General features: G+C 43.6%; 1 protein-coding gene across 2 annotated transcripts in view; it reads right to left on the bottom strand.

Annotated features, from left to right (window-relative positions):
- The window catches only part of MIPEP (mitochondrial intermediate peptidase), a 114,658-nt gene extending 104,491 nt beyond the window's left edge, over positions 1-10,167 (bottom strand). Inside the window, exons 1-2 of one of the 2 annotated variants that reach the window (XM_050937230.1) lie at positions 9,991-10,167; positions 6,041-6,214 (exon numbers count right to left, since the gene is read on the bottom strand). In XM_050937230.1, the coding sequence (XP_050793187.1) occupies positions 6,041-6,214; positions 9,991-10,152 (336 nt within the window). In that variant the 5' untranslated portion in view covers positions 10,153-10,167. Of the gene's footprint in view, positions 1-6,040; positions 6,215-9,354; positions 9,540-9,990 lie in introns of those variants that run through there. The other variant, XM_050937231.1, reaches the window with a different exon arrangement.
- Positions 10,168-21,440: the final 11,273 nt, after the last annotated feature.

The raw sequence follows: 21,440 nt of genomic DNA, 5'->3' as shown, positions 1-21,440 counted from the left end.
TTTTCTTTTTTGGTGGTTTGGGTTCTATAGTTTCCGCATCAGAGTGATGCTCTTTTAAGACTTCTAAAAGCCTGCTCCCTCAGATTTTGGAAGACACTTCAGATTCTTAAATCTTGGGTCAAGTGCTGTAACTATCTTTGGAAATCTTACATTGGTAGCTTTTTTGCGTTTTGTCAAATCTGCAGTGAAAATGTTCTCAAAATGAACATGTGCTGGTTCATCATACAAGGCTGCTATAACATGAAATATACGGCAGAATGTAGGTAAAACACAGAGCAGGAGACATACAATTCTCCCCCAAGGTATACAGTCACAAATGTAATTAACACATTTTTAACGAGCATCATCAGCACGGAAGGATGTCCTCTGGAATGGTGGCCAAAGCATGAAGGGGCATACGAATGTTTAGAATATCTGGCATGTAAATACCTTTCAGTGTCAGCTACAAAAGTGCCATGCGAACAACTGTTCTCACGGTCAGGCGACACTGTAAATAAGAAGTGGGCAGCATTATCTCCCACCAATGTAAACAAACTTGTTTCTCTAAGCGATTGGCTGAACAAGTAGGACTGAGTGGCTCTAAAGTCTTACAGTGTTTTGTTTTTAAGTGCAGTTATGTAACCAAAAAGAAAACAAAAAACAAAAAAACCCTACATTTGTAAGTTACACTTTCATGCTAGAGATTGCCCTCCAGTACTTGTATGAGGTAAACTGAAAAATACTATTTCTTTTGTTTATCATTTTTACAGTGCAAATATTTGTAATAAAAATAATATAAAGTGAGTACTGTACACTTTGTATTCTGTGTTGTAATTGAAATCCATATATTTTAAAATGTAGAAAGACATCCAAAATATTTAATAAATTTCAATTGGTATTCTATTATTTAACTCTGCAATTTAACTGTGATTAAGCGCAATTAATTTTGAGTTACTCGCATGAGTTAACTGTGATTAATTGACAGCCCTACTTTTTTACCTATGTACAATTTCCCCCATTTTGGTAATAACAGTATTGTGTGCACCAATCAAGCAGCTAAGCAACTAACTATTCAACTTTCAAATACAGCATAGCTTTGGTGAGCACAAAAGTGTAGGCAGGGTAAAAGCATGCAAAAATTAAGACATCTGCTGATGTACAAGTTTGGAGGCATCTTCTGAACATATGGATCTACTTCCAGCATGGCTTGGGAAAGTATCAGAACACAGGTAATTTAATACATGCTCTTTTTATTCAGTATAACTACCTCGTCACTAATATTCATAATCTAGAGATACTACTGAGGCCTCAACTGTGTCTGGATGTACAAATAGCAGCAAAGGCCAGGCGCATTTTTCTCCCCATCTGTACTTGACAAGAAGTTTCCTCTCAAACTCAGACCTCACCATAATTATCCATGCCTTTTTCACCTCCAGATTGGGTTACTACATTGCACTCTGCTTGGAGCAATACTTCATGCCCACTTGGAAATTTCATGCAGTGCAGAATATAGCTATCTACTTGGTAAGCTGTACATCCCACATACAATGTATTACAGCTGTGCACATAGACTGCACTGAGTTCCAGTTTATTTCGAGGTGTAATTCAAACTACTGGTTTTGCTAGATCCAGCCCTTTATGGCTTGTATGCCATTTATCTGAGATATCACCTTTCTACTTGTTAACATCTTGGCTAGGACAATGTATTCTCTTGTTGAGGGTCCTCAACTCTACAACTATCTTCCTCCTTTCACCTGATAAATGTGTTGACCTTAAGAGCTGTTTTGTGTGTTTAAGCAGGCATTTCCTAATGGGGTGGGTGGACTGGAGAGGGCCTTAGAGACAGATTCTGCTTCCATGGATGTCATTGTTAAAACACTCCTTGGTATTAGTATGAGCAAACGTCAGTCCCTAGATTCTGTAGGACCTCAGGAGGGATTGAAGGAGTCTCTTACTGGAATGGCCGATATAAATCAAAATTAACATAATCACTAGGATACAATTTATATTTTTAGATTTTGTTTATGACCCTAAGATCATACAGTATAACCTGAAAAAATACCACTAATGCAGCAATCAATCATGTGCTACCATAAAAGGCTCAAATAGCAATGAAATAAACATTTATGATATGTATTAATAACATTCCACGAAGTTTCTTTGCAGGAGACTTTACAGTCAGTAAATTCAACTCATAAGGCCACTTTTTAAAAAAAATTACTACCTCACAAAACCAATATATGCTTCAATTACAAGGAATTGTCATTGTCATAACTTCGTCATGAACAACCCACTTCGAGAGTATGGTGATTTTTACACATCAGTAAGTTTACGTATTGAAGCACAACATGGTGAATTAAGAAGAGCTTCAGATCCTCAACTCTCCATGTTTTATTGGATTTAAAACAGATCATTAGTATCATTTAAACTGGAATTTTGTGTTAAACGATATATTGCTTGTAGCCATAACAAGTGAGGATGCAATCTTATAAGATCTCATGACATACGCAGTGTCAGGCTTAATAAGTAATAGGATGGCAGACCTCAAACAAAAACCCAGGCTGCTATAGGAAGCGGTGTTCATGTTACAATATCTAGCAATCTTCCCTCTAAGCCAGAACTGAAACTTTTCAGCATCATGTTACTAGATAAGTTCATGGAAGATAGATCCATCAATGGAAGGGATGGTGTCCCTAGCCTCTGTTTGTCAGAAGCTCGGAATGGGTGACAGGGGATGGATCACTTGATGATTGCCTGTTCCGTTCATTGCCTCTGGGGCACCTGGCATTGGCCATGGTTGGAAGAAAGGATACTGGGCTAGATGGAGCTTTGGTCTGACCCGATATGGCTGTTCTTATGTTCATACTGCAGGTGCTGTTCTTTGTATGAAATATAAAACAGAGACTGTTTCTGGAATTAACGATCCCATAAATACATTTAAATAAATAATAAATTAATGGAGATACCCTATCTCCTAGAACTGGAAGGGACTTTGAAAGGTCATCGAGTTCAGCCCCCTGCCTCCAAGCAAGACCAAGGACCATGAATCTTTTCATAAGAGTGACAGCTATAATAAATGTGATTCCATTATCTTGTTAAGGGGATGACACTATCTAAATTGATTTAGTTGGATAAAGTTAGGTCTACACTACAGAGGGTACGTCTACACTACGGGATTATTTCGATTTTACATAAACCGGTTTTGTAAAACAGATAGTATAAAGTCGAGTGCACGCGGCCACACTAAGCACATTAATACGGTGGTGTGCGTCCATGGTCCGAGGTTAGCGTCGATTTCTGGAGCGTCGCACTGTGGGTAGCTATCCCGTAGCTATCCCATAGTTCCCGCAGTCTCCCCCGCCCATTGGAATTCTGGGTTGAGAGCCCAATGCATGATGGTGCAAAAATAGTGTCGCGGGTGATTCTGGGTAAATGTTGTCACTCATTCCTTCCTCTGTGAAAGAAATGGCAGACTATCATTTTGCGCCCTTTTTCCTTGGATTGCCCTGGCAGATGCCATAGCATGGCAACCATGGAGCCCGTTTTGCCTTTTGTCACTGTCACCGTATGTGTACTGGACGCCGCTGACAGAGGCGGTACTGCAGTGCTACACAGCAGCATTCATTTGCCTTTGCAAGATAGCAGAGCCGGTTATCAGTTATTCTGTACCATCTGCTGCGCCATTGTAAATTGGTGATGAGATGATGGTTATCAGTCGTTCTGTACTGTCTGCTGCTGTCATGGGTGCTCCTGGCTGATCTTCGCTGAGGTTGGCCGGGGGCGCAAAGACAAATATCAGAATGACCCCTCGGGTCATTCCCTCCTTTATGTTGTATCAAAAAATAGAGTCAGTCCTGCCTAGAATATGGGGCAAGTGTGCTAGGGAACCAGTGTACCAGAGAGCACAGCTGCTCCATGTCAGATCCCACAGAAATGATGAGCTGCATGCCATTCTAGGGGGTGCCCCTGCAACAACCCCACTCGTTGCTTCCGTGCTCCCCGAACCCTCCTGGGCTATCTTTGCAGTGTCCCTCCCATTTGTGTGATGAAGTAATAAAGAATGCAGGAATAAGAAACACTGACTTTCTAGAGAGATAAAATGAGGAGGAAGCAGCCTCCAGCTGCTATGATAGTCCAGGCAGGACATTAAACGGTGCGAGGGAGAGGAGCCCAGCATCCTGCTGCTATGATAGTCCGGGCAGTACAGAATCTTTTCTTTACACATGAAAGGAGGGGGCTGATGGAGCTCAGCCCCCAGTTGCTATGATGAAGACGGTTACCAGCCGTTCTGTACTATCTACTGGGAATGACCGGGAGTCATTCCTATTTTTACCCAGGCGCCCCCGGCCGACCTCACCAGAGGCCAGCCAGGAGCACTCACGGGCTCATGATGACGATGGATAGCAGTCATATTGTACCGTCTGCCACCAGGGAGGGGAGGGGAGAGGATGGTACTGGTCACTGCCGCTGCACTGTGTCTACCAGCAGCATGCAGCAGACATAGGCTGACATATAAAAAAGTCAAGAAATGATTTTTTTTTCCTTTTGTTTCATTGGGGGGGGGATAAATTGACAAGATATACCCTGACCCACCCCGGACAATGTGTTTGACCCTACAGGCATTGGGAGCTCAGCCAAGAATGCAAATGATTATCAGAAACTGCGAGGACTGTGGGTAGCTGGAGTCCTCGGTACCCCCTCCCTCCCTCCATGAGAGTCCATTTGATTCTTTGGCTTTCCATTACGCTTGTCACACAGCACTGTGCTGTGGACTCTGTATCATAGCTTGGAGATTTTTTTCAAATGCTTTGGCATTTCGTCTTCTGTAACGGAGCGCTGATAGAACAGATTTATCTCCGCGTACAGCGATCAGATCCAGTATCTCCCGTACAGTCCATGCTGGAGCTCTTTTTGGATTTGGGACTCCATAGCCACCCATGCTGATCAGAGCTCCAAGCTGGGCAAACAGGAAATGAAATTCAAAAGTTTGCGGAGCTTTCCCTGTCTACCTGGCCAGTGCATCTGAGTTCAGATTGCTGTTCAGAGTGGTCACAATGGTGCACTGTGGGATACCGTCCGGAAGCCAATACCGTCGATTTGCGGCCACACTAACCCTAATTCGATATGGTAATACCAATTTCAGCACTACTCCTCTCGTCGGGGAGGAGTACAGAAACCGGTTTAAAGAGCCCTTTATATCGACATAAAGGGCCTCGTTGTGTGGATGGGTGCAGCGTTAAATCAGTTTAACACTGCTAAAATCGGTTTAAACGCGTAGTGTAGACCAGGCCTGAGTTAGATCAGCTTAACTACGCTGCTCAAGGCTGAGAAAAATTTCACCCCTTGCGCAATGTAGTTACATTGACCTAAGCTCTGATGTAGACCCCATTAGGCTGACAGAAAAATTTGTCCGTTGACCTAGCTACCACCTCTTGGAGAGGTGGATTTATTACTTATTTATTGTGCCACTGTAGCATAAATACTACTAGAGCGATGGAGGGGATTCGTCCATCACTCTAGTGGTATTTACACTACAGTGGCACAGTTGCAGCATTTCTTGTGTAGACATACCCTAAGAGATTCATCATTTCCTGGCTGTAAACTGAGTGTTGTTGGCACAATTAAAAGGACATCTATGCTATAGCGTAGAGTTGTCTTTATATTTCAGAGTGGTCTGATTCCCAGCTGTACACACTTCGTAACTGTAAGTCTTGCATAAGGCAAGGATGTTAATAAAATACTGACCTGATTTTACTGTTATTTTTCTTGTCATTGATATATTATTTTTAAATCTCACTTAAAGTTCACTGTACAGTTACAAATCACATCAAATTTAACTTCTGAAACTATCTGTAATTTAATGAAAGACTGTGTAACTCACTACAATTTCCCAGTAAGGAGGGTCTTTTTAATTTTCTATCCCAATATAGGAAGTCGCAATGTTGATACAGTACCTTTTATAACAGAAGAGTTTACAAAACAAAAAGTCTGAGCTAAGCTAGAAATATTCAAATAAAAAGTAAATTTATAAGAGAATATCAAACTTAACAATAAATCTTACCAAGTCTGCTACTCTGCACAATGCATCTGAAAGCTGATCAAAGATCATTACTATCTGTGGTCCCGGAGGTGTAGTACATGCTTTCTGGACCAGTTGTTCTGTTTCTTGTAATGCTTTTTCTTGTGCTTCTTGAAAACCTTCTGGAGAACTCAATTCCGGAACACCAAATAGACCCTAAAATACCAAGTACAGATTCAACATACAGTGCAAATACACTAGAATAAATAAACAAGAATATCTCAATTTTAATCTCTCAGTTTCAGATCTACACCAAACTGACAAAAATCAGAATAAAACATTTCTTTTATTTACAATATAATACTGTCTACTATAGAAACCCTTGCTAAAACTTGTACATTTCCATTAATCAGCAAACAAATCATTTTTGTGAAAACTGTCAAGAAAGTTACTTTGTTCTGTAATGTTCAGAAAAGGGGTTTTTATATAAAAGAATTTCAAAAAACTTCTTTTTTTAGGGATCTGGGTGCCACAAATTTTGGAAGAGCTACTTTTAAGCTTGAAAGCAAACTATTAGTGGCCTGGAAATATAGCACTCATATCATGAGGTTTATGTTATAGACTTGAGGTAAAATTTTCAAAACTGTCTAAGTGACTTAAGAGTTCTATTTTAGGCACTTAGGCCCAAATCCTCCTAGATACTAAATACCCTTGCGTTTCTAGGCCTCAGGAGCCTAAGCTTCCTTGAAAGCACCTAATCATTCTGAAAATGGGATTTAAGCTCTTAAGTCACTTAGGCATTTTTGAAAATTTTACGCCTGATCTCAGCAGCTTCAACTGCCTGACTTGGAACTTCAGGGCAGGAACCCTTTTGCATTGGTACAGTGGGTAGCACATTGTGGGCACTACCGGAAACAAGTAAGTAATACAAAAATAGTGAAAAACAATGTTACTGGTATCTGGTCTGCCAGTTTCCTAATTCCAGGTAATTCTGTATTATCTCTCATTCCTGGAAAATCTACCACAGGACTTTCACTAAAAAAAAAAAAAATAATAATAGTAATGAATAACTCATCAAAAAGAAGAAAATCAACAGGCCTGGCGGCAACACTCCACAGATAAACATTTGCTTGTGGCAGTCAATATCAGTTAACAAACAAATGAACCAAAAAAACCTTGCACACAAAAGGGTGAAACAGCAGACAAATTGTTTCATTTCCACAATACCAGTCATTTCAGAATAATCTTCACAAACGTCCAGTATGAAATGTTCCTATGTAAATTATGATATGATCACAGAACAGTTTTAATTCAGAAGAACTGATTGCTTTTTCCTGCACTGAACTGCAATATAAATTAGGAAAAATAATTCTTACTGTGTAAGATCAGTGGTGGGCAACCTGCAGTCCACACTGTTTCCCATAGCTCCCAGTGGCAGGAAACGGTGAATTGCAGCCATGCAAATGTAAACAAACTGTCTGGCAGCCCACCAGTGGATTACCCTGATGGGCTGCACATGGCCCGTGGGCCGCAGGTTGCCCACCACTGGTGTAGATCCTAAAGACTGTTTCAGTACACAAGACCAAAATTTTCATAACTGGGTTCATAAAACGTTATGTTCCTGAATTCATATTTAAGCATGCAAGTAGAAGCAGCCTGATTTTCAAAAGGTTGAGCACCTAATAAGGATTTAGAACCCTCACTTTAGACCGGGGTGGGCAAACTTTTTGGCCTGAGGGCCGCATCTGGTTTCCAAAATTGGCCTCCCCAAACAGCCAGGCATGGCCCAGCCCCACCCCCTATCTGACTCCTCCTGCTTTTCACCTCCTGATGGCCCCCCTGGGACTCCTGCCCCATCCAACCACCCCCGCTCCCAGTCCCCTGACAACCTCCGGATCCCCTGCGACCCCATCCAACCCCCACTCTTTCTAGACTACCCCCCCACCCCTGCCCCCATTCAACACCCCTGTTCCCCACCCTCTGATGGCCCTGACCCCTATTCACACCGCCACCTCCTGACCACCACCCCCTCCGAACTCCCCTGACCTCTATCCAACCCCACCTGCTCCCTGCCACCTTACCATGCTGCCCCAGGAGCTTGCTGTCTCACCCCCAGAGCATTACGCCGGGGCAAGCTGAGGCTACAGGCAAGGGCCAGGGGCTAGCCTCCTGGGGCAGGAGCTCAGGTACCAGGGAGGAGGGTCCCACGGGCCATAGTTTGCCCACCTCTGCTTTAGACATTCAGGTATGAACATTTTGGCCAGAGTGGAGCCCCTCTTACCACCATTTCTTCATCTCTTTGGAGGAGAGGATGTTTCAGACACACAGTTTAAAAAGAAATTAAATGACACTCAGGGACAAATTTTAAAACTGGCTGACTAAGCTGTACATGTAATCAGAGCTTTTGCACTTCAGTTAGGCACAAATTCTCTGTGTAGGAAGCAACTGAACAGGGTGGAAAGTAATTGAACAGGAAGGGCCCCAGAACAAAAGAATACAACAGGAGAGTATTTCTTGCCTTGCTTCAATACAGAAATTACTGGTGACATGGCACAGAATCATCTCAGTAATTTTGCCAGCTGGGTCATAAATTGTTTCCAATTAATTTTTTTTTATTCATTTATTGGTGAAACTCACTCCCCTGCAGAACATCAGATCAAAATCTACACACCACTCACTCCCCACCTCCTAAATCCTCAAAATACAGATTACATGTCACTACACAGGGATATTTCCTCAAAGAAAACAGCTATCTTAGTTCTGGTCTACACTACAGACCTATATTGGTATAACTACATTGTTCAGAAGTGTGAAAAATCCAAACCCTGAGCAACATAGTGATACCAACCTAACCCCAGCTGTAGACAGGAGGCCTTCTCTCGCAGACATAGCTACCGCCTCTTGGGGAAGTGGGTTAACTAAGGGCTTGTCTACACTACCACTTAAATCGATGTAATTTACATTGCTCAGGGGCGTGAAAAAGCCACCCGAGTGACACGTGTTACAATGACCTAAGCGCTGTCCACACTGGCACTATCTCGGTGGGAGACGCTTTCCCGCCAACATAGCTTCTGCCTCTTGTTGAGATGGAGTAATATGCCGATGGGAGAGTGCTCTCCCATCAGCATAGCTCATCTTCACCAGATGCGGTACAGCTGCACAGATGTCCTAGCACAATAGTGTAGACTAGCCCTAAGGGACAGCAGAGCTCTCTCCTGTGGTTGTCACAGGCTGTATTCATTAAGGTACTACAGTGGTGCAGCTGCATCAGTACAACATTTTAAGTGCAGACTTGCCATTACAAGAGAGTGAGTGTGAAGTGGTAAGTAACTGGTAAATTTAGGGCTAGATGATACCTTTAAAATACAGTCCAGGACAAAGGTGTAGTGCTTTAATGGCATGATCGCCCTTCAAGCTTCCCAGGGTGCAGGCTGCCTGCTGCCTGTCTGGGGAAGTTCACAGGAGCAATCCTGGACCCTTGCTGGGCGAGATTATGTGGGCCCTACATACTGCAGAAAGGCAGATTTGATTATCATAATGGTCCCTTCTGGCCTTAAAAATCTATTAATAAAAAAGCCCTCCCCTAGGCTCCTGCACGGGGGACTGAGCGCACCCCATGGACACCCTCATCTGCAACAACGTGTGACCCTAAGGGTTGCAGCGCCCTGCCCTGAGCTGAAATGCGGGGTCCACAGGAGCCCCCGGCTCTCGCTGCGCTGCAGGGAGCCTCCCCCAAGCGGAGCCGATCCGGATCTCGGCGCCAACATGCCACGGACACAGATCTGGGCGTGCGGGGCGCCCCCAGGTCCCAGCAGGGGCTCGGGGAGAGGCGCGATCCCGGGGGCCGCTGTCCGAGCAGCTGCGCACCCGAGAGGCGACCGATCGCAGCGCGCCTCCCAGCCTCCGCCGGGCTCAGGCTGGAGGGCCCCGGCCACCTCCACGAGGGGGCGGGCCTCAACCCGCCCCGCCAAGCCCGGGCCCCGCCCGCTCACCGTGCTCTGGCCCGTCAGCCGGCTGCGCTGCTGCTTGGCATCGAAGGCGGCTCCCACCGGGGACCAGCTGGTGCTGACCCGCCTCCTGCCGCCGCCCCCTGCCCAGCCCCGCACCGCGAGGCGCAGGGCTGCCGGCAGCGCCCGCCTGCACCCGGACAGCATGGCGGGAAGGCCAGGGGCCCGGGCCGAGCTCGCGCCGTCAGCGCCGGGAGTCACCTCCCAGTTCCGGCTGCTGCTGAGGGCCGCGACCCCGGCACGTCCCTCCCAGCGTGAGGAGGAGCCGGCGGGGCGGGGCCTGAGCCTCGGCAGGGCGCGGTGCGGGCCCGGGGCTACAGCAGGGGCTTGGCGGGTCTTGCTCCTGGGAGCAGCACGTCGCTGTGTGTGTTTTAGTGATTCCTCCCCTGCTCACCGCGTCTATGAAGAATAACCCGGCCTGTGCCCTGGGGCTGGCACAGGAATTCCCCGGCAGCCTTTGCCTAAGGCTCTGGTGTGTACCGCATGTAAGGCCATTCCCGGGGGCATGGTGCTCCTGGCTGGAAAGCGTCACGCTGAGGAACTCTAGACTGAGCAAGAGACATCCTAGCTGTGATCCCAGGCGGGGTGGGCACTGGCTAGGTGTTCTTAACACTATGCATAAGGAAATCTTGGCTAGCAAGAGAGGGGCTCTAGGCGCAGATATGGCTTCCCTGTCACATCCCTACATCAACTGAGTGTGATGCAATATAGAATTGCTAGTGTCATGCCAGGATAATTAAGGCTCCAGAAGCAGGATCATCTGGATATTATAACTGCTTTAGATGTCCTGCAGATCAGTGTGTTGATGGCTCTCTCCTGTATGCAGTCTCAGGACTGGATATTCACAGTAGCAAAAGATCTACTCAGAGATGGGTTTAGTGGAGTTCTGCCCATAGAGTTGAGGGAAGACCTCTGGAGAAACCTCACCAACTCCTTTGAATGAGATCACCAAAAATGGTGGAGGTTAGTGAATTTCGCTTACAGAAATGAGATTAATACAGTTATTGCATTTGTCCTCACTGTTGAACAGGCCCAGAGGGAATGGATTTACCCTTTGGTTCCACTGGGACTTAATGTCAATCAGTCTGTCATTATGCCGGTAGAGTTGAACAGGTGTGTGCACGAGAAAGAGGGTACCTACAGGAGTGTTAACTTAAACTCCCATGTAGAGGAGTATGATATAGGTTATACCTGTGGCTCAGGGTATTTGATATGTCCCATATCTGTTTAGATCCTAAAGAGGGTAAATGCCACTACAGACTAAGTGCCAGTGATTACAACCGATCTGTTATCGTATTTGTGGATGCAAAATGCATCTGCATTAGACGTTGGTGTCCAAAGTTTGTGGTAAATGATTTCTGTGAGGTATATATATCACAATCCCCATTTTAACCTGTGCTCTGTACTATCTGTACAGGGATGTGATATTGATTTAGTTCTGAACAATGTGTCAATGCAAACTATTACCATGCATTATGTGCTATATGACCATGTAACACCAGTACACCTGGGTGCAAATCTTCTGCTCAGAGAGATCGTATGTCATCCTCATCTTAGACAGCAGTTAAGGCAGCTGGAGAAAGATGAGAAGGAAGTGATGCTTACAGTGCATCACTCTTCCAAGCAGATAGAATAGATTCGGAAATGAGTTGCCTCAGAATTTGGGTTTAGTCACTGGTGGAAGGACTGTTTAGTGGGGCAGTTAATCTGAATTAAATATGGAATATCTTGTTGCAACATATTGATCGTTCAGATTATATTGATAATAGGAATCGTGGTATTGGTTTGTTGGGTCAGAAAAAGAATTTAAAAGGTTATCAATATTAAACATAGGTTAATGTCAGAGTAATGCTGAAAGGTAAGGTGCCTTTCAATCATCAACAACTGTGATTAAAAACTAACCAAGGGTTTAAATCCAGGTAACGTTTGGGGTTCACTGGACAATGGACAGAATACCTTATACAGGTATAGTATTGTGGTGACTCATAGTTTGTGTTACTGCACATGCCCAACAAAGAGGGGAACTGTAAACAATGAATCACCATTTTAGTTATTCTTACCCTCCTATGTGCTCCCTCTTGGATGGGATTATTCTTGTCCCTTAGTTCCAATTTGGCGGCCTTTTTCCAAGCACTTGTCCCTGATTGGACAGTCACAGCTTTGTTGGTGTTTGAAATCTTTTAGACGGTTGTGTAAGTAACGGATACTGCAGTCTGCCTGGATACTGCTGGCAAGTCTGCCCGGTAACCAGAAAGAGTGGGAAAGGACATGTGATCAGTGTGAAAATCTATATAAAGGACTTGACACAGAGACTGGTTGCTGTCTGTCCTTTAAAAAAAGGACTGGTTGCTGTCTGTCCTAGTGGCAGCCTGTATCTAAGTCTTATCGGGGGAAAGCAAAGCTAGCTTGTTAGTACTATAGGACTTGGGGAAAGCAGGGGTAGCTCTGTTAGTACTGAAGGAGGTCTGAGAAGGAGAAGACAGAAGACCCGTGTCACCATTGTTCCTGATGTCCTTGTTGGAAGTGTTCCTGACAGCGAGTTCCTGAGCAGTGATTCCTGGGTTCCTGGCGACACTTCCTGGTTGGAGAGTCAAGGGTTCTTGGTCAGTCTGGTGTCCTCACCTTGGTTTCTGCATGGATATAGTATTGTGTTTATGACCTTTATATATTTGTTGTCCACTCTTGTTTTGGAGTTTGGGTTCAGGCTTCATGCCCCTGTTGTGTTAAACCTACTAAGTGGTTTATTAATAAAATCCCTTTTCTATTTAAGTATACCTCTGTGATCGTTTTCACTGCTGGGAAGGTTGGTGGAGGTGGGAGGCTGACAGTGATAGATGCCGGGGGTGGGGGGGTTCCTAAACTGAAAGGGTCTGATGGTTTTGGATTCCTAACTGCCCAGGCAGTTCAGAAGAAGTAAAGTATGTAACTCTGAGTTAATTGTGTGACACAATGTGCAGCATCTTGATCCCATTTTTAACCAAGCTACACTTACATTTCTTGAATAAAACAGTGATGTTGTAGGTGAAATAGTAAACCCCAGAAAATTTGCAGGTAAATTTCCCAGTTGCTGAGTTTGGCTCATGGTTTGGCCATTATACATTGCCATGTGAAACTTGATTGGAATATGAGCAGAGGGAAGTTTAAAAGCAACTGTATGACCTACATTCAAGGCACTTCTTGGCATGAGTGTGGTATCACTATGTTTCTTTTATCCCCTTTTCAGCCCTTTTCCCCCTGAACTCCTGGATAATCAGACCTCCAATAACTCATTTAGGATCTGAATTACCAGTATGACCCAGCAAACCAGTTACACCTGAATGCTGAATTTCACTCTTCATCCCTCTTGGGCCCACAGGACCAACTTTTTATCCTCTTCTGTCCTTACAGTCTGAGCTCTCCTTTTTGACCGTTGTCCCCCACAGTTCCAGAATTCCATTTGGTCCCAGTTGCCCAGGTCATCCTCTTCTTTTGATCTCCTTTGTTCCCCTTCTCTTCAACTCTGTCATTCCTATATGAAAAAGGAAGGACATTTTCTTATAATCGTACACCAGGTTACCGAGGCACATCACTAAATTTGAGTACATCATTTGTAGATATTGAAGAATTGTTTCTGCACAGTACAGGTGAGGAGTGTCACACACAAAAGTACAAGATAAAAAAGTAATGACGAACTTCCTCCTGCATTAATGAGAGATCAGCTGAACAGCTAGCTAGTGACGGGAATAACGGCAAAGAAGGAAGTGTGCAGCTGAGTACTTCATTCATGCTGAGGATTGCACTGAATGTCCTGGTCACCTCAAACACAAACGTTCTCTGCCCACACATTCCTTTTTACCCTATGATTTTCAGAGTAAGGGAATTGGCTCATGATGGACTTGAGACTTCCATTCGGATGGACTGCATATTAGCATTTAGTTGTTCTGTGTTTGTACAGTGCCTAGCACAATGGTGTCCTGATCGGTGATTGGGCTCCCTATATGTTACTATAATACAAATAATACATTATTATTTCTTCCTGCATGTACCCTCCTTTTACACTTTCAGTGAAGCACAGCAATCTTGAACAGCCTCCTGTTTACTGCACAAGGACTTCCAGGATCAGGCTCTCAGTGCTCAGCCTTACTTCTTCATGTCTAGCCTCTGCACATACTGTACTTGCTCCCTGCCCAGTACATTATGGGCTTGATTCAAAGTCCACTGAAGGTCATAGGATGTTTTCCATTGACTTGAGGGGCTTTGGGTCAGACTATTTTAGTTAAGCATCAACTTATTTTCATTTAAAACTAAGTCAAGTCATGACAAGGGGCTTGGCCAGTGGTGTCATAACAACATACTGTCCTGTTAGGCAGAGTATACAGATCTCAGGCAGACATTCAGACTCCTGTTCCATGGGCCTAACAAACCTCAACTCTGTAACTGTTCCATGATGGGCAGATGTTGAAACAATCTTTGCCATAATCTCAAGGGAGCCCATCAAATGGTGGGATAGCAAATTATGAGCAATCAGCCAGGAATGATTAAAGGAAAAATGATCATACATGAGCCAAGGTAACTATCCTCTTCTCCTTCACTATTCAGTGGGGCTTGAGAGCACTTATTTCAAAGTATAATATTGTAGATAATTGGCCCAGTCCAGTTCCTATTGCTGTCAGTGGCAAAATTCCCTTTGGCTTCAAAGGGAACAAGACTAACTCTAATGTCTGCAAATGCAAATATAGATTTGCAATATACAGTATAGAGAGTGATACAGTCACCACAAATCAGTTTGGACAGTTACAGCAGAGTGGTAACCATTAAAAAGTCAACAATTGCCAAGAGACTCCATACAGTCATCACAGTTATTTTAAGAATAAGAAAACAAACCTGTGGTATTTGAGACACCACAACATAGTACATGTTGGTGAATGGGTTTTTTAAGGCAACTGCACTAATAGATAGGAATTTGCTGGAAAGAAAAGAGTATTTTTGCCTTCTATTTTCAATTTTCAACCCCTCTTTGATTTCCTGGAGCCCCATTGTATGATAAAATTAGAAGGTAATCAATAGTGATCTGCATTTTAAGAAGCCAATGACAAGCTTCTTTTGTATGTAGATTTTAGATCAGGGGTAGGCAGCGTATGGCACGGGTGAAGAAGGCAGCACGCGAGCTGATTTTCAGTGGTACTCACACTGCCCGGGTCCTGGCCACCGGTCCTGGGTGCTCTGCATTTTAATTTAATTTTAAATGAAGCTTCTTAAACATTCTGAAACCTTATTTACTTTACATACAACAATAGTTTTATTATATATTACAGACTTATAGAAAGAGACCTTCTAAAAAGGTTAAAATGTATTACTGGCACACAAAACCTTAAATTAGAGTGAATAAATGAAGACACGGCACACCACTTCTGAAAGGTTGCCGACCCCTGTTTTAGATGAATATTTTGTATTCTGCCGTAGTTGGTGCATTGAAAGAACAGGGGTATGGTGGAAGGTGCTTATCTGGGAACTATAGAACATTTCATAGATGTGAGTATTAAAGATGATAAATTAGTCACTCTCCAAATTAGTTCAGTTCCAGTCCTCCCGTGCTAGTTAGATCAAATTAGATTTGATTCTGCAGAATACATTTTCTTTTGATGTTGATGATTTTCTGATAAATAAGAAGATGCTGGGTTTTGTTATGTAGTCAACAGCCCAATCCAGAACAACCTGGCACTTCTGGAGATCCCAGGTGGTGACACTGGGGCCCAGATCCACAAAGGAACTTAGGCGTCGTGACACAGAGTTTGTCTCCACTTGCGCTTCATCGGCAAAACTTTTGTCGTTCAGGGATGTTAAAAAAAACCCTAACAACAAAAGTTTTACTGAGGAAAAGCGCCGGTGTGAACAGCGCTTTGTCAGCAGGCGCACTCTCCTGCCAACAAAGCCGCTCCTGCTCGTCGGGGGTGGAAGTGTTGTGTTGGCAGGAGAGCTCTCTCCTGCTGACAAACAGCAGCTACACTGCGTGCCTTTTAGCAGCACGGCTGTAGCCGCACAGCCATGTCACTAAAAGCCTCATAGTGTAGCCATAGCTTGAGCGTGCTGGCACCTAACTTTTAGGTACCTAGAAAATCATAACACCACTGCAACCCATAGACCCTGAGATAGGTGTCTAGGTGCCCTATACAATGAATGGGAAGAGATAGCACCTGAGACTGCAATCCACACAGCCAGCATGCTAGCCAAGGAACTGCTCAAGCTAGCCAATGGGACATGTGAACCAGAGGGGGAGTTCTAAGCCTCACCCTCTCCTGGAGACAGGCAGCTTAACACCTTTCTTCCCCTGGCTTGTGGACTGAAAGCAGAGCTAGGTGCCCATGTCATGTGTGGGGCACAAAACAAAATGGTGGGAGGAGCCATTCCCATATAACCTTCAGCCTAGTGGACTGGGTACTCATTCAGGATGTGGAAGACCCCAAGTTCAAGTTACCCCTCCTCCTGAGAGGGAGAAAGGATTTGATTAGGGATCTACCACCTCTCAGGTGAGTGCTCTAGAGGCTATAGAGTTATTCTAACTCTTTCACTGGCTCAATTAATATTTAATTAGTCAATTATAATTAAAGGTGAACAACTTCAATAGGAGAGACTGTGGAAGATCTACATCAGAATATTCCATAGTCCAATGCTTAGATCATCAACTGAGAGGTGCCAAATCCCTGTTCAAATCCCTTCTCCCCCTCAGGAGAATTGAACAGGGAGTCTTCCACATCCTGGATGAGGACCCTAACCACTGAGCAATAGATTATAAGGGGGCTTCTCCTGCTCCTCTCCTTCCCAGCCTGCCAAATACACAAACCAGATGGGCTGCTAAATGCCTACCTGTCCTGGTGTGTAAATTGTTCTTGGGCTTAGGCAGGAGATGGGTGTCCGGCGGCTGCCTATCCTGAGGCAGCACTGCATAAACTCAAGTGTGAGATAAGCATTCAGGCACCTAGAGTGATGCTTCAGTGCACGTTGCTAGAGGCAAAGACTTGGTCACCAAGTGAATGTTGTTGCCTATGGAATTATGCAGCAGCCAAACAGGAATTTTATGGATCACAGTGTTGTCTAAAAATAGGACTTAGGTGCCTACATACCTTTGTGGATCACACCCTAGGTGCCAAGGCCCTGATCAGGAAAGCAATTAAGCACATGCTTAATATTAATTTAATGCATTCAGTTCAATGGGACTTAAGCACACGCTTATGTGCTTTCATGAACAGAGAGATTCTTTCCTGTATTGGGGCCCAAAAGCTGTGTTAGCCTATCTGAGGTTTAAAGAACCGGGGGAACTATCAGAGCTCAGTCAGCATGCAGATGAGCAAAGAGTTACCTCTGGCTTCAATCTCTTTTATAGCCTCCAAGAACACAGTGCCTGCTCCTGCTCTCACTCACACAAGTTTTTGACAAGTGTAGCTCCACTGAAGCTGGTGGGATACCTGCTGATTTACTCCTACTTACTGAGCTCAGGATCAGGCCCTACACATTTACAGTTAAGATGTCAGACAAAGAAAGTGAGTTTTCCTGTCATTCCACACACCTTGTCACATTGTACAAGTGATTTCACATTTTTTCCTCTGTTTTAAGTTCTTCACTGGGACACATCTGATATTTAGGTATTAGTTGGTTTTCAGATTGCAAAATATGGCCTTCTACATTTTCAAACGGTCTTAAAAATGTATGCAAAATAAACTAAAGACTGAAGTCCTTTTTGTGGCCATTTGCTTTTTGCAGCTAATCTCTACCCATGAATTATATTCATTATTAGTTCTTTTCTTGCATTTCTATATACAAAAGCAAGCATCTGGAAGAGAGTGTGAAGTGTGTTTTGAAAGCTGGATTGAAAATGCTAATTAATATAGCTCTTACTTAAGTGCTGAGCCATTCAAAACAAGGAAAGTTGCCAACAACCTGATATAATATTACTCAAGTTAACAGCAAAATAGGTAGCTTGGTACCTGTATGCCCTTTGATCCATCTTGTCCATCACAGCCAGGTGAGCCATTGTGTCCATTGTTCCCAGGGACTCCAGGATGCCCTTGAGAGTAGCTGTCCTGTTTTCATGCTGGCTATAGTTGCATTTTTTGGAGGTTATGTGAATTTGGCTGAACAATTCAATAAATGAAAATGAAATCGCCCTTATCTGTCTGTCTCCCCCTGTTGTCTCTTGTCTTAAACGCAGATGATAAGATCTCTGGGGGAGGAACTGTCTTTTTGTTCTGCGTCTGTGCAGCACCTCACACAATCACTGTTATCAGAAGGAATCACAGGCACTCTGCCCCTTTCAGGATCAGGCCAGTAAATTGCATTTCAGTACAGTACAAACCCCACAATTTGAACATAATTTCTACCTAATCCATACACTGACTGGGTCAAAAAATCAACCTGGTTTCATAGATTTTGGTGAAAGTGGCTTGAGTTTGAAGTTTGTAATAAAATCTCAATGCAGGTAATTATGATCACCTTTTAAATTTTGTTGAACAACTATCTCACACTTCTAAAAGGAAAGCGTAAACCCCTCCTCCTGCCATACTAGCCCCAAAAGCTCAGTTCCAGGGAATTAAAAAAAGCTGCTAATACCATCAGAATTAAAAATATCGGGAAAGAGAAGTCAATCTTTCTCATTTTAGCATTTTAGGGATGACTAGTTCATAACATCTACAGCTGGCAAAATAGTGATATTAAAATGGAACCACTGTAATTAACTGTTCTTTTACTGCCCAGATCTCTATCCTGTTCTCATGGAAGGAGTCAACAGTCAGACTCCCACTGACTTCAATGGGAGCAGGATCTTGGGCCTTTATCTGTATATTTAAGATTGACAGTACTAACCTGTGTACACTGGCAAATATAAATTTGAAATCTTTGCTTCAGCTGGATCAGATATTTACTTCTAAAATGCTCTTCATTATGTATTTAATGAGTGGACTATAAGGACTCCAAGAAGTGATTTCCCCACCCACCCAGCAATGCCTTAAAGACAAACAAGCAAAAGGAGTTAAGCCATCAAAAACTGTATTAATTTAAAATAAGGCAGTAACATGGAGGAAAATGTAATAATAGTGCTACTGTTGCCCATTAGACTGAGTGAAAAGATTAACTTCTGAGCCTTGCATGTTTGTGCTACGTGAATATGATCAGTGATATAGTACTCCTTAAAAGCAGCAAAGAGTCCTGTGGCACCTTATAGACTAACAGACGTTTTGGAGCATGAGCTTTCATGGGTGAATACATGCATCCGGACATGCATCCGACAAAGTGGGTATTCACCCACGAAAGCTCATGCTCCAAAACGTCTGTCAGTGTATAAGGTGCCACAAGACTCTTTGCTGCTTTTACAGATCCAGACTAACAGGGCTACCCCTCTGATACATAGTACTCCTTGGTGCAGGCTATTTATAGAAATCACCACGAAGTCCTATTTCCCTTAACAGCAGTATGTAAGAATATACAGAACACAGGTAGTTTCCTTGCTCAAAAATCCCCAAGTGAGCCACTCTGTCTAGCCCTGTGCCCAAGAAGACGCTGCATCCCTGTTACTACTTACTTTCAGGATCACGCACAACTGCCTTTTCTGGGTTAGTCATACAATCTGCAACCAACCCCTGCATTTGGCATCCCTAGGGAACCCCAGAGCTCCACAACTCCCTCTGGGCTTCATGCTCTGAGCAGGTGGCTTGGGCCATTAGCCTCACAACACCTGCCTGTATTTACCCTTTCAGGAGAGAGTCTCTCCTGCCTTAATGCCTCTTAACGGAGACCTATTGCAGTACATTAATAATGAATATCCAACAGCCTTAACGCTGAATACTGCTAGCGTTTGTTAGTTGAGAGTCTGATTCTGCAACGCTTATGCACATTGAGTAGCAATTATGAGGAGTATTTTGGGTAACTTCAGTAGGACTACTCATGTGAGTAAGTGATACTCAGTATGAGTAGATTTTACACAACTGGTGCTTAAATAAATTCTCTCATTAATGTGATTGTATGCTGTGATCATTATTTCCTTTTGCCTCTTTACAAAATTATTGATATTTTTTCTGCCGTCACCTCCCTTTCCTCTGCTTGAAAAATGCAAACAACCAGGATATTAACTAAAAAAGGATTAGCTAATGGCAATACATAGTTAAGTATAACCAGGTTTTCTTGGGGAGTTATTTGCTTAATTTGACTTCTCAGGGAAGAGCTTAATTTTGAGACACTTTTCATAAACTTTTTGTTCTGTCACTAGATAATTTCCATGTCCCCCAGTGAAGACTCTCAGACTGTGGTCAGTGGAACACATGGTAGCTGGACACCTGCTGCTAGCTCGCCACATTCTTTCCAGGACTAATTTGCAATAGCGAAACTGAACATTCATTAAATATTTCCCAACCATTACTGTGCTCTGTAAACGATTGCCCAGAGGATGGTATGTGGTTGCAAAAGGGAGAAATGGTACATGATGTTGTGAATAGCAGGGGCGGTGTCCACAAGACAATCTCTCTGTTAAAACATGGTGCACATCACCGAAAATTTTGACAGCCTCCTATCCCTTTATACACAGGACACACGTCTTGGTGCCTTAAGCTAGAATAAATTCTGGAGTCTTCAGTGGGGGTGTTGCTTGCCTAAGCCGTATACATGTACTCACCTGCACACAGGTTTGTCAGTCTTACCTAACCCATCGCTTCTTTATACACTGCTGTTTTCAGGGATCTTTCACTGAAGTGTGAGTGCTACATGTGAAGGAATGTGGGCCTCAAGCATGTGCAGTGAGGATGACAGGTTTGCTTACTGAATTCTTAGAGGTCAGTTTAGTTTTCAGATCTGCTCAATAATTAAAATAGAGATTTAAAGCCAACGCCAAGCTCTGTAAGTGGCATATTTATAGTATTTATTTAAATGCTAAACTCTAGTGAACTGTACTTTTGCTTTTTCCACTGTCACCCAGAAGAAAAGTATTTAATTACACAGCATTCCAGTTAGTCTTTAAAGAGTTAGTCTTTGATTTATTGTTATTATTGATTGGTTGGACTGTAGAACCCAGAGACTGTCACCAATATCAGGCCACCGTTGTGCTACACAAATGTACTGTAAAAGAGAGTCCCTGCCCCAAGCACTTTACACGCTAAATAGAGTTGAGACTTGACAGCAGGGGAACATAGGACCCCCTAACAAAGGAGTTGGAGGGCCAAAAGAGTGACAGGCATAAGACCACAGGGTTGCAAATATTAGTAAGTGTATAATATGGAAATAACTATTTGGTTTGTTTGTTTATAAAGGAGTAAACTGTGCAAACAAGACATTTTAATTAATAACTAACAAGCTACCCAACTAGCCATTCAAACATGAGTCAAAGCAGTCATGCTATTAGAGCTGGGGTAGCAAACTTATGGCACACATGCTGAAGGCAGCACGCGAGCTGATTTTCAGTGGCACTCACACTGTCT

Source organism: Gopherus flavomarginatus, chromosome 1 (genome assembly GCF_025201925.1).
Source record: "Gopherus flavomarginatus isolate rGopFla2 chromosome 1, rGopFla2.mat.asm, whole genome shotgun sequence".
Lineage (NCBI taxonomy): Eukaryota > Metazoa > Chordata > Testudines > Testudinidae > Gopherus > Gopherus flavomarginatus.
Note: the sequence above shows the minus strand (reverse complement) of the source record. Positions and strands in the feature narration are given on the sequence as shown.